The following is a 13,428-nucleotide window of genomic DNA, read 5'->3' as shown; positions in this document are numbered from 1 at the left end:
AGATGGTTCAAGGAGAAAACTAGAGGCTACCCAAGCTACAGTGATTTAAATGTATTCTAACTTGTCCTGGTTTTAATCAGTGGCACTATATAGAAAATATTTGGTTATCTCTGTCAGAAAAAAAAGTGACACTTGTAAAGTGCAATTCAGATTTCCACCTTTTTCTAAAGAAGAAATGCTGATGTCATCAACATCACAGATGCAGTGTTTGTTCCTTGGAATTATCATCTGTTGTGACAGTTTATCCATTTAAAACGTTCTTAAATGACAAGCTTACTTTTTCTGTAATCATTCCATACTTAAAGGAAATTATCTTTCTCTTCTGATTGTTTTCCATGTTATATATGTTTGAGGTGCTTGCTGAAGTATCTGGGACTGCATGAGTATTTTCCCTTGGGTTGCTCATGAAAACAAGATGTGTTTCAGTAGGGTTTCCCATCGAACAAAATTGTACATGAATGAATAAATAAATATTTGATGTAAATGCTTTCATTGATTCCAAAAGGCATAGGCCATACAAATTCCCTTATAACATGCATTTCTGCATCTTTTGCATAGTCAAAATTATTTCAAAAAGATGACATTTTAAATATTTTATTCATTGCTGAGTGTTCTACCTTCTTCATATGGTCATTTTCAAGTCAACTCAATCTGATACCTTCTTTGAGCATTAAACACCTTTTATTATTGTCAGCTATGGGAAGGTTAATTCTTTCACCTTGGGGTGGTTTGTCAGGAGGGGAAAAAAAGTTTAAAAAAAAAAAAAAAGAATAAGAAAAAAAAGAAAAAAGATGTGGTGATTGTGCAAATTAACGGTGTGAGCTTTTTAAATAAATCAGCATTTCAGAGTTCTCCTTACTGAGGCTCATGTCCTCCAGCGTGTGCTCCAGCACAGCGGTTGCTAGCTGAGCGCCCAATGCTGTGCACTGCCCCTCTTCCAGATTCAACACTTTGGCACTATTTTAAGCTCTTATTAATGTGATTAACATAGCATTTATTAATTAACTAAGACATTCTTTAAAATACGTGTTGTTCAGGTATGAGGGTCCTGTGACCACTGTCTTTGAAGAAGGCAAAATAGTTCTGGCAGTACTCATTCATGAAAACCCCGGTATTTTTTTTAGCCCATTTTCCTACAACATTTAGGTGCTTCATGTTCTGCATACAGATTAATGTTTCAATCTTTTGTTTTTAAAAAAGGGCAAAAAGTAGGTATCTGCACCAGTCATGTTTGGTTGTTGGTTTTGTGGGGTTTTTGTGTGGTTTTGGGGGATTGTTCTTGGTGGGTTTTTAATGCTAATCTAGGGGTGCTGCAGTTCTTTACATTTGGGAGGAACTTAGTCTCCTGATGAGCACTCTAAGAAAGTCTGCAGGGAAATAAGATTTCAAAATCGGTCTAGTGTTTGAATTGACTGCTGTAATTAAGGCACAAAGAAACACTTTTAATGCTTTAACTGACTGGAAAAAAAAATAGTTAATCCTGGGGAGTTAGTCAACTAAGGTACCAAGCCCAAGGTAGCAATTTATAATACATTTATAATTTTCATATAAGGCATATCAAAGAGAGAACATTTTTTGTGGTTGTTACAGGATAATACAAATTCCAATCGAGTACCTTTGGGGTATGGTTTTGTAGAGTCTGTCTTTTTCTATTATCAGATATCTCAGTCTCATGACTAGTCCATGCAATTGCACAACATTTATATTATTACTAGCATTGATTGCTCATAAAAAGTAAGGTTTATAATTAAGAGAGCACAAAGTTACTACCTGGAAGAGTGGATAAGAAGAAAGTGAAATGGAAAAGTCACTTAATCTTAGTATTGAAGTTCTGCAAAATATCTTTTATTTTTCTTCTAATATAACTGAATTTTATGCTGATAAGCTACTGAGTTAATCAATCTGTTGCAGCTATTGAGACTTCTCTTTTAATAACAACTAATGAAGGAGCATTAAGGAAACAAAAAATACATTTTGCAGAGTATAGTTTTTGCAAAAATGTTTTCATCTCCCTTACCAATGTGTTTTTAATTGATTGTAATTTCTAATGCTTTATACGTACAGAGTATAAGGGAGAACTCTTAAGGGTGAAGTTGTCGAATTCCATAAAATTAAAATACATTGTCTAAAAATCATTGTTTAGAATTTTTTTGTTGACTTAATGGCATATATTTATTGTACTTATACTCTAACCTTATTGTGGTTTTGCTTATTTTTTTTACATCCGTAGATTCATATTACGTGGTGAATGGCGTGTTTGTATCAAAAGCACTTCTACAAATATCTTGTATGTTGTAGATATTATTTATTCCCATCTCAGTACTATATTGAGTGCAAAAAGACTTGAGCAAGTAATTGTTACTATAAAAAAACTCCATGTATTTCTTCCAGTGGAGGTGTAAAGTTTGCATGGTCAGGATTACGTTCCAGTATTATATATATTAAAAAGGAACTACTGATTTGATTTCTCAGTATTTAATTGTATATTTACTTCATTTGAATTTGATCCAGCTAGCTAAAAGATGAAGATTATTTTATGATATAAAAATATACTTTGTTTTCCATTTTAATCCTTCATTGCTCTACCTTTTTTTGCTGTGTAATACGAGCGTTGCAGATGCTTCTTAATTGGCCTACTTTAAAACGAGATGGACTTCTGACATTAGAGTAAGAAACAAAGTTTTCATCTGCATAGGTAGATGGGTTACCCAGAAGGCGACTGATAACACACAGAAACTATTATCGTGTTTTCTAGTCATTTTTACATGCTTCTAAAGTGTACACCTGAGCCTTTTGGCAATGATTTTTGGCTTAATTTTAAATACTTTTAGATTACTGCTACTGCCTTTTATTACTCCCTCCCCACCCCACCCACCCCCCAATACAAGTGAATAGTTTTAACATTTATGGATGTTATACGTAGTTTTATGTTAGAATAGCCGTAGTCATGTTTATAAGCCAGTCTTGCTTTGTGTTGTATTCAATATGGTCTGTAATGTAAAAAAAAGTAAATACAGCTGTTGGAGATAACTGAATGTGTATGTTGAAAGTGTTATAAATGTCATGATTTTTTAAAAATTTTTGCTTGAGTCACTGAAATACCAGCCCAATCCAGTTTCAGATCCTAATATGAAACCCTTAATAACCTATAATAACCTAACAAACATGTTTATACATATACAAACACATTTTACATCTAGTGAAGAAATGAGTCATTTCTTTATGTGTATGTATATATGTATGTACACATACTAATGCTTCTTTTTGAAACCAGGTGTAAATATGCACACACAGAGACACACAAAGTTGCTTGCGGATTCACAGCTGAATAAAATAGGTCTCTTTGTAAAGAACAAGAAATACTTTATATTAACCCCAAAATTTTCAGATATGTTAAAGCTTTCATATTGATAGTAACTAAATCTAATCCTCCTATCCCTTTTTTATAATGAGCTGAAAATTCTACCAAAGTGTAGTTTATATCCTACTTGCTTTTGTTTTAGTGAGACTCACTATGAAGCGCTCTACGATTTGCAGAAAATCTCTTGCAAATGCTGACATTGTTTCTTACTGGTAATAACTGACTCACTGTATCCCAGTTTCCTGATTAGAAGAACTTTGTGGTTCTTTCCAGTCTCTCTTGAATCTTTCAGATTTTGTATCCCTATCTCTAGAAAATATAATTACTTCAATTTAAAAACTGAAAGTAATTTAAAAGAATAGATTACTTCTAATAATTGGGAAAATACTTCGTTTGTCATCAGCTGAAGAAGGAAATGATAATGCTTCTGGTATTTTACAATTTTGTTTGTGTTTTATTTAAGTCCCAGTTCAGTTGTGCAACTACAGGAGAATCTGAACTGTCATTTGCAGAAAATGTTTGTCTCTACTGTGATGAAAAAAAAAAAAAAAAAAAAAAGAGAAAAATTGGAAAAAAACCTAGTATGAAGAAATCAACTGTTCTTACATTCTCTTAATCTGTTTTTTAACCTGTACAGTTGACAATCTTGAAATTATATCAAGAAATAGTCTACTGGTGAAGGCACTTCTCCCCACTGAGAGCAAGTATCACTAGACTCTTTACTATTCACTGTTACAGAGGAACAGCAGCACATTTGAATTGATGACTCTCCTTCTTGGGTTCTAGACAGCATTTTTGTGCTTTAATTTCCAGTGCCTAGTGACACTGCAACCAGTGTAGAGATTTATTCCTGGGGAAAACAGATTGTCTTAGGGTAATTTGAATACTTTATGCACGGATAGATTCATTAGGAAAAGGAGGCAAGGCAGAACTATAAAAAGAACTAATAATCTTGCTAAAGGAGCCGTTAATTCCCTGTAGCACTGGAGACACTTTCATTGAACAGGGAAAAGGAAGGTTGACTTTGCAGAGCCCATGTGGTCTCCACAGGCATACTCTGTTCTTTGTCCAGAAACAGATCACAGAGATGACTTTCTTTGTCTTCTCCAGAATCTTATTTAATGTGCTTAGACCATTTCTGGCTTTGTTAGCTTAGAACAGAATCACAAAGTGGCTGAGGTTGGAATGGAATTTTGGAGGTCATCTTGCCCACCCTGCCTGAATATGACATGAGAGAATAGAAAAGGCTAGGTCAAAAGTCAGCAGTCAAGGTCAAAAGTCAGCAGTCACCAAAAAAAAAAAAAAAAAAAAAAAAAAAAAAAAAAAAAAAAAAAAAAAAAAAAAAAAAAAAAAAAAAAAAAAAAAAAAAAAAAAAAAAAAAAAAAAAAAAAAAAATTTGTGTGGAAGGACCACATTTTAAAAAAGAAAGAACAAAACCTCCAGAAAACTAAGTGGGGGTTAATTTTCTGCCCCTTTTTGTGTGTGTGCATGTGTATATTCATCACTTTAAAATTTTATTTTAAAGGCATTTAGGAATGTGGCTGGTACTTCATGATTGTTTTCCTGTCATAGAGATATATTTATTATTCATTGCAATAATTACTGTGTAATATTTTATACTAAAAGTTGTTCACATTGCACAATCAGGAAATGCTTAGGAAGTGGCTGATTTAACTATTCTATTTTTAACTCTGTACCAAATTATAGTGAACGGTGTTAGCGCTTTTATACTTGTAGGCTTTTCACCACCACAGTGGTCAGTACATTCTCATGAAACTTGAAATGTAATTTTCCGGAGCTTCTGTGCATAAATTGTTTATAAACAAGACTTTTACCCAGAATTTTAATTATTGCGTGCTGTTTCCAAGGGGACTGTGTTTCAGGATTCTCCTAATGCTTTTATCACCCAGCTTCTCTGATCAAGAAAGTAATTTATTGCTGATTGCAGAACTCTTGAACTCAGTCTGGCAGCTGCAGTGTGAAACTTCTCTGATCCAGTCTCCTAGTTACTTATTTACATATAATTTGAAATTATTTTCAGGGCTGTTTGAAAACCTCTTGACATTGCATTATCCATGTTTCAAATCTTATGGTGATTTGTTTTTTCCTCTCTTTGTATTACAGATAACAGACGAGTAACTTTGGAAAGGTCTCGTTCTCGCCACAATGGAACAATTGCAGCTGTATGATTCTTCTGATGCCAAAGAACTAGTGAATTGTTTTACTTACAATTAAACGGATATACTTTGAAAAGAGTTTATCATACAAATTGGCAATGATCATACAGGAATACTGGTATTGATTAAATAAGAAGGTGTATAAATATTATGTATTTGAAAAGCTATTGCTAAGTAATCCACATACTGTATCTTATTACCCCAACTACCAAGATCTGTAAACAGTGTTAAACAGTAGGCTATATATCTTATTTTCTTATGTTCTTTCTCCCCCCTGCCCCTTTTTTTTTTTTTTTTTAAAGCTGGCAACTTACATGAAAGGAGTTGGGGATTTCTACATTATGTTTTTATATGGGTAAGAAAATACAAATTTGTTGAAAGAATACAGCTGTGGATTCCATTTGCAGTTCTGATTTGGACATGAAAGGAAAAAATAATAAAATTGTATGTTAATAAATTCAGAGATGAGCTGGTCTACATTATCAGAATCTTTTTTGTAACCATAAAAAAGCATTGCATAGCCCCAGTCAGGTTGCTGAAAATCTTTTCTCAATGTAAAGCCTGGTGGATTCAGCTATTTTGGCTGCAAGTAGGATATACCACATATCTACACTTTTGGTGATATGATGATGTATAGTTACTTATCACTGCTAAAAAAAATTTAAATAAAACAGAGCATAGGATTTTACCAAAATTAAATGATATCAAGGGCAGGATATGTTTTTAACTGTATCTAAGGAGGGATTTTTCTAATTATGCACTTATATATTCTTTATAAAGATATTTGGGGGAAAATATGATTGTCCTATTTTAATTACGCTAAAAATACCTTTGTGTAGGTTTTTAGAGACAAGCTACATTATGAAGTTTATTCAGAACTGCCTCTGAGTTTTTCCTCTGTTTCTCAGGTAAAATATGTAGCGGGATCTCTACTGGTGGATTTTAGTGCTGGGTTTAGCAGCTAAGAACAAATTTTCTACCTGGAGCACTATATAGCAGTGATCAATGATTGCAGCAGTCTGATTTTTTGGGCAGCTCCTCCCATTCTACTTTCTATACAGGCCCCTTGCACTGCAGTACCTCAGGTGAGCAGTCAGTTTAGTAGCTGACACTGTGTATGTTCTGCCACTCAATGGGAAACTATAGTTTCCTTTTCTCCCCAGACTCTAGTTGAATGTACAGTCTGTTTGGTGTTCAGGTCAGTCTTCGCCATCCTTTTTACTAAAGGTTCATTGCTTATCTGGATGGGATGGAGGATTTTAAGTGGGTGTTCCAGTGGAACTACTCATACGTTGCTCAGCTATGATATTTAAAAAAACGGGATACCATGTAGTAGATGGCACTTGTACTCAAATTATTATTGCTTTTCACTGATTGATGAATTATTATGAATACTTTTATTGCCTGGTGTTATGGGGAACTTTTCTTTAATGTTATATAAAGAATATTTGGAAGGTGAGGTGTCACATCGTTTTCTGTGCACAAACTGCTAGCTCTCGAGGAGCGTTTAATACTGGGGCAGTGTAACTTTGCACTACTGCTTGAGGCAAGCATCTTTGTACCGTAGATTCTTTTTGCTTCTCTGGTAAGATGCTCTGAAGACTATCTGACTAGTTTGGGATAAATTCTCACAATTTCAAACTACAGTGATCAATATCCAATTATTGTAGGAAAAGATACAGCTCCTTTTCAATCTAGTATTGAATTTTTTTTTTTTTATAAACATTGTCTTCAAAGGAAACAGGGGTTTTGCCCATTGCTATATCTCTAAACATAGGAATACGACTGAAGCCTAGTGAAATGTGTGCTGTCAACTAATACTCTTCCTAAATTGTTTTGGGTTTTTTTGTGTTTTTAGTAACAAACTAAAGAGTTGTATGGTACTTAAGGAAAAAAAAAATGCATGCAACAGGATTCTGTCTCCCTGTTTATCAGTAAGAGATGCAAAGAATTATATCCTGTTTCGTGTAAGGTCAACATCAACCTTGTATTCAAGCATAACTTTTTAAAATGGAACTATTAAATTTACAGTTATAAAAATGTACTTAATGTACAAAGCCAGTTTAAAAGGATTAGGTTCATAATGTCTATATAAATTTGTACTACAATCAACAGTGTATTAGAATTCAAATTTTAAAATGAGCATTTTTCTGGGATTTACAAGTATTGGTATAATCTTTATATGTGAAAACTCAAAAGCTCACAACAGAATCTTTATACTGTAGCAGTAATTATTAGTGCACAAGTTTTGCATTTCCATGGGTTATTTTTTTTTTTAAAGCTCTGTGAAAGCTGACTACAGATTTTCAAGAACCAAATCTTAGGAAAAAGAAAAAGCAAATCCAAAATAACAACATCATCTGATGGTTATATTTTACTACTATTTTTTTCGTATTTGAAACATTTATATAATTTAATGGACATATCTGTTAGAACAAAAGTGTCTTTCAAAGGAAAACTAGTTTAGAAGATAATTTATGTAAATATAGGGTGCTCGTATTTATGAAGTCTAAAATATTTTCTGAAATTGATGCTGGTCACTTTGTCTTTTGATAGTTTTTCAGTCTATATTAAATTGCAGATATTTTTAATGTTTTTATTATTGATCTAATTTTCAGAGGTGTCATGTTTATCTAGAAGTGTAGAAGAGTAGCACCTTTTTCAGAAATGCACTTGCCTTATTTTCTAATTTTAAAAAATGAAATATATCAGTTAAATTATATTTGTATTCAAAGTAATCCCAGAAAGAAAATCACTGGAGGGTTCATACATAAATTTCTTGCTAATTATGTTTCACTATATGTCCTCTGAGACATTACGTTAACAATATACCAGCACATCTGTTTGTATTCACGTTTTACCAGTTACAAGTACTGAAGAGATCTTTTTTTTTTATGATGTTACACTGTTTACATTTCTTAGTTTATTTAAGAGGAAGATAATCTTACCTTTGCAATGAATTGAACTAAATTTGCAATTGACATGGGAATGAAATGTTTAAATCATATACAAATATACATCTCTGTTGCTTAACTACTGGCCGTACAGATCAGAAATGTAAAGACACTAGACATCTTTTGCTCAAGTTTTATGCAGTTTACTGAGAAAAAAGTGCAACACAGTTTGTCATGTATGTTTGTTTGTGATTCAACAAATATCCTTTCCCAGCACGTAAGTAATGTTTGGTTTAAGTGTTAATCATATTATGAACTGATGCTAAAGCCAAAACAAAATTAGTGCTTCAGAGGCCATTGACAAACAGCTTCAGGAAGTATTCCCAGAAATACTATTACATAATTTGTTCTGGTTTTAGACAACCACGGTCAATATGACAAATGTTATCTAAAATTATCTGTTCTTTCATGAAAATTCAGATACAAATGCAAGCGTTCCCATAGTTCCCTTCTGTAATATGCAAATAGTTATGAATATCTGTATATTTTTGCATTTTTGTGTGTGGTATATGTACTACCTCAGACAAATGCTGTAAAAAACGTAATGTTTTCATGGTTTCTATCCAAACCACAATTCATCAGTGACCTACTTTAAATTCATCCCACAATATACAAATGGTTTGCAAAACTCTGAGAATCTGGCTGAGTTTTAGGTTTGGCTCTGGAAATCCTCCTATAGCTTTCATTAAGAAACCTGCAATGTTTGGCTTTTGCATCCCTCAGGCAAATCCTGCTTTGATGGGTGAATTTAGTACTTCCTATATTGAGAATGATATAGCTAGTAAATATTTAAAGCTGGTAATAGTTATGTGGGAGCAAACTTACCTATGTATGTAAATTGCTTCTTATCCATTAAACAAAGGCTTGGCTGAATTATACTTTAATGTTTGCCTTCAAATTGCTGAGAGGTCAGGCATGACAAATGCTAAGCGATAAAGCAATGTAAAGCCCACCTCTTATGTGCCATACTGTATTTGCAAGTTATTCATTTTAAAATAAGTATTGTAAGAAACCTCTACATCTCTTCTTCTGCAGTATCTACACACACACACGCATGCACACAAAATGTAAATAAATTTTTAAAAAAAAATCAAAGCAAGTAAAGCCAAATCCCTCAGCTTCAGGTGTCTCTATTTCAGATCACATACCGCTTTTGTGCACAAGAAAGGGAGTTGTGTAAGCCTGTGAATTCTGCAGTCCTGCAAGCTGTCACTCAGCACCCACTGATGTCATTAGGAGAATGTTAAAGGAGAAAGATTTGTTCTTGTAGTGCTTCTTTTAGCACTGTTTGAGGTGATACATATGCCACAGAATGTGAACAATAATCTCTTACAGTTTAGTCAGTCTGCTATCATGCACCATTTGGTTTCCCTTTTGGAAGTCATATGACTCCTGATGCCAAAAAAAAAAAAAAAAAAAAAAGTGACAAAACTCATGCATTTCTATTTTTTAAACAGCTCTGTGTTTGTATGTAATGTTTAAAATAGGAATTTGATGAAATCACAGCCTGGCCATTGTTAATCCATGTATTCTGAAAACTGTAATAAAGATATATATAACATGATTTTGCTAGGTGCACCAATGTTTTATTTGTTTATAATGATTATTACCTACTGAGTACTATCACCTCAAAATCTGTTTTTGTTATATAAAATTATCACGCTGAAATTACTTTCCATTTTAGCTTACTGACATTTTACGGATCTCTGGGTTTTTTTTCTCTGAGATATCAAGTATATTTGACTTGCATTTGGGGGGAAAGATGGCTTTTCTAATGGAGGAGGACTTTAAAAACAAAATAATCCAAAAAAATATATAATTTAAAAAAAAACAACATTAAGTCATGGTGATACCATTTTATTTTTACAAAAATAACAATAAAAGGGAATCACTAAACAAATTACATGAGTCCATCTTTATTTTAAGTGGCTGGATTCCAGTATAGACTTTTTATGACAGACACTTAAGAAAGACAACTATTGTTGGTGTTTTCCAAATTATTTACATCACTCGGTCACAAGATAGTCTTAACGGAATAGAAACCTGACAGACTTTTACCTCCAAAACTGTATATTGCACCTTAAACAACTTAATGATGTCACCGTAACAGACTGAACTGCACAACAGTGTAGAGAGATAGCATTGAATTTCTGCAATAAGTGCTTAAGATTCTAACTGAATGGCATTCTAATGAATATGATCAGCCATGTTGTTACAACACTCCTTAAGTAACTTTTTATATGTGGAAAAGATATGCCAAGGGATGGTCGAAGGCACCATTTTATTTTTAATGAACTGAACTATAATTAGAATGCACTATTTGATATATGGTGAAGCAGCAGAGGTTTATTTTCTTATGGGATTAACATTAAAAAAAATGAAAACTTCTAAGTGCCAGCTATAAATGTAAATGCTATGATTGTCATGATTAAGAAAAAGGTAGTAATGTTGTCCTACATATACCAGTTCCTTGTTCCTTATTTTTAGGAAATGTTCTTGACTTTCTAGTGTGGGAGTCTGGGATTCCCATCATCCTCTCAGATATTTTTGCCTTTGGGAGATTGGCAGGCAGAATTTGTCCTGAACCAAGTAGCAGGTACCTTAATACCTTTCTCAATGGTAATTATTTCCGTTGCTTCCTCACATGCTTAAGAAATCCTCTGTGTGAACTTCAGATTGATAGCAAGTTATGGCGCTCTGCCACATAGACAGACTTCTTTCTTACATTTGGATACCTTCTGCAAATTTGAGCTGTACTTCTCCCCTCTATTATTTCTTCTGGTCATCATCTCAAAATTAGCCTTTCTACATTTTTTTTAAGGAAGTCAATATTACTGGGCTGTAGTAAAATCATAAAAACATTCAATTGATTTGCTCAGAATTATTTGATGAGTACTTAATGGCCGTAATTAATCCCTTTCAATAGATGTGAAACTAAGGTTAAGAAGAAAAATCCAAATAAAGGACTTTTTTTTTTTTTTTGCCTGTAGGCTGCAAGCAAACACTAACTTAGTCCACTTAAATTCACAGGGTACTGAAAGCTGTTTATTTGTGTTAGTGTAGTAATGCAGCCAACCTAAGAAAGCCATCTGAGAGGCAAAGGATATTATCTCAGGCGCCATGCTAACAAAATCACAGTTTTTTGGTTTTAGCTGGCTCTTGCCCTGCCTGCTCAGGGCACGTGCAGAGCAGGCTTGCATCAGCCTGCAGTATGCTGCTGTAGATGCACTCGCAGTGAGGCAGCAGCAGAGCCAGGTCTTCAGGCCAGGTTTTTATAAGGGCAACGTGCCCAACTTTCTTCCATTGAAATAATTGATCTCTGAGTCTTAAGGGGCAAATTATCTGTGAGGCACAGATGACTGAAAAGCCCTGTGAGCGCTTATCTGCTTTTTAAAGTGCCTGAGTCCTTAAGAAAAAAAAAAAAAGAAGTAAGACCTGGTCCCGATAAGGCATTGGTCAGATCTGGTGTAAACTAATTCTAATTCTCCACTGACATTACACCAACCCCACGTACCCAGGCCTCTGACCTGTAGAAGTTATTCCTGCACCATTCGGAAATGTGTGTTTTTAAACAGTCTTTGAGAGTACAAGGATGACTTGATGAATAATTATCAGACTGGCAATTCAGTGGCGTTAGAGATTCATGTCAGGCTGTTACTGTTTTAGCACTTTGGTGATGGAGACACCCTGAAGTAGCTCGGAAGACTGTTCCATTTGTGAAAGAAATTGTTAATGATCACACATTCTCAAACATTCTTTATCTGCTGGAGTAGTAAAAAGGGAAGAAGATTACTTTGAGGAGAGAAAAACAAGTGCTAACCAAAGGTGCATAATCTCAAAGGCAAAAAGTGATGACAAACCTTTAAAAAGGCCTTTGCGCTACATGTAACGAGCAGTACTAAAACCAAACAGAAAAGCAGGAGAGGCACATTTGCCTACATGCATTCGGCACTGTGCATAATAGATTTTGAAATTGATCTGTTATACTTTAATGAAGATTGTGGAATTTTGAAAGCATGGTAACATAGAATGGTAAAATGAAAATTGTGCTTCCAGAAATATTTCGAAATTCTGTTAAGCCAAGAAAGATGTAATTTAATCATAGGCAATGTATGTGTAAATGTAATATGTATTTTACCTGAACCTAATTAAAATCTCTTCCAATAAGCTATAGTTTTAATTCCAGTGAACAATAATAGTACCTAAAATAGAGTAACACAATATTTTATATAGCTTATTTTGTGTCTTGGTGACAGGTCTTGAAAGAGTCATAGCGTCTTTTTCTTAGGAGGAGATGCACTTGCAAACATTAATAAAATCATTTTTATTTCAGATAGCATAAACAAGTTAAAACTAAAGGGTTCTTACATTTCAGCTGAATATATTTCTGTGTGAGTAGTTTGTTCTCATTGCATTTCGCTGTCCAGAGTTGTGCTCAAATTCTTGAGTGCTAAGAAATTAAGATCAGGCTTGCAGGCTGCCCAACTGCGGAAGTCTGCCAATGTGTTATTTATGGGGGAAGAGAGGAACTTACACTGTTCCAAGCAGTCTGCCCAATGAATAGCCTTTTTTTGCGAAGATCTTTGAAACATGAGAATAAACTAATAATGATTGAGATTGTGGTTCATTTATTTATTTTACTCAGAGAATTTTAGCTTATCACAGGATATTGTTGCCAGTTAGGAATAAAACTTAGTAGTAGTAGTAGCGTGGCAATGTAAGCCAGTAGTCATGGCATCATTAAGTCTAATTAAATATTTTACTTCCTCTTTAGGAAAAGTGTGAAATTGAAAAGTGTAAACTGGTGGGGTTAGACAGTTTCTACAGTGGCGATAATGCTGTCTTTTCTTTTTTTTTTTCTCTTTTCTCTTTTTCTCTTTTCTCTTTTTTCTCTTTTCTCTCTCTCCTCTCTTCTTCCCCTTCTCTTCCCCTTCTC

At 33.8% G+C, this 13,428-nt stretch overlaps 1 protein-coding gene across 1 annotated transcript in view; it reads left to right on the top strand.

Annotated features, from left to right (window-relative positions):
• Positions 1-10,295, top strand: part of DIAPH2 (diaphanous-related formin 2) — a 260,532-nt gene extending 250,237 nt beyond the window's left edge. Inside the window, 1 exon segment of the mRNA XM_009332394.1 lies at positions 5,486-10,295. Coding sequence (XP_009330669.1) covers positions 5,486-5,550 — 65 coding nt within the window. The 3' untranslated portion in view covers positions 5,551-10,295.
• The last annotated feature ends 3,133 nt before the right edge of the window (positions 10,296-13,428 follow it).

Source organism: Pygoscelis adeliae, unplaced genomic scaffold (genome assembly GCF_000699105.1).
Source record: "Pygoscelis adeliae isolate BGI_AS28 unplaced genomic scaffold, ASM69910v1 Scaffold159, whole genome shotgun sequence".
Classification (NCBI taxonomy): domain Eukaryota; kingdom Metazoa; phylum Chordata; class Aves; order Sphenisciformes; family Spheniscidae; genus Pygoscelis; species Pygoscelis adeliae.
Note: the sequence above shows the minus strand (reverse complement) of the source record. Positions and strands in the feature narration are given on the sequence as shown.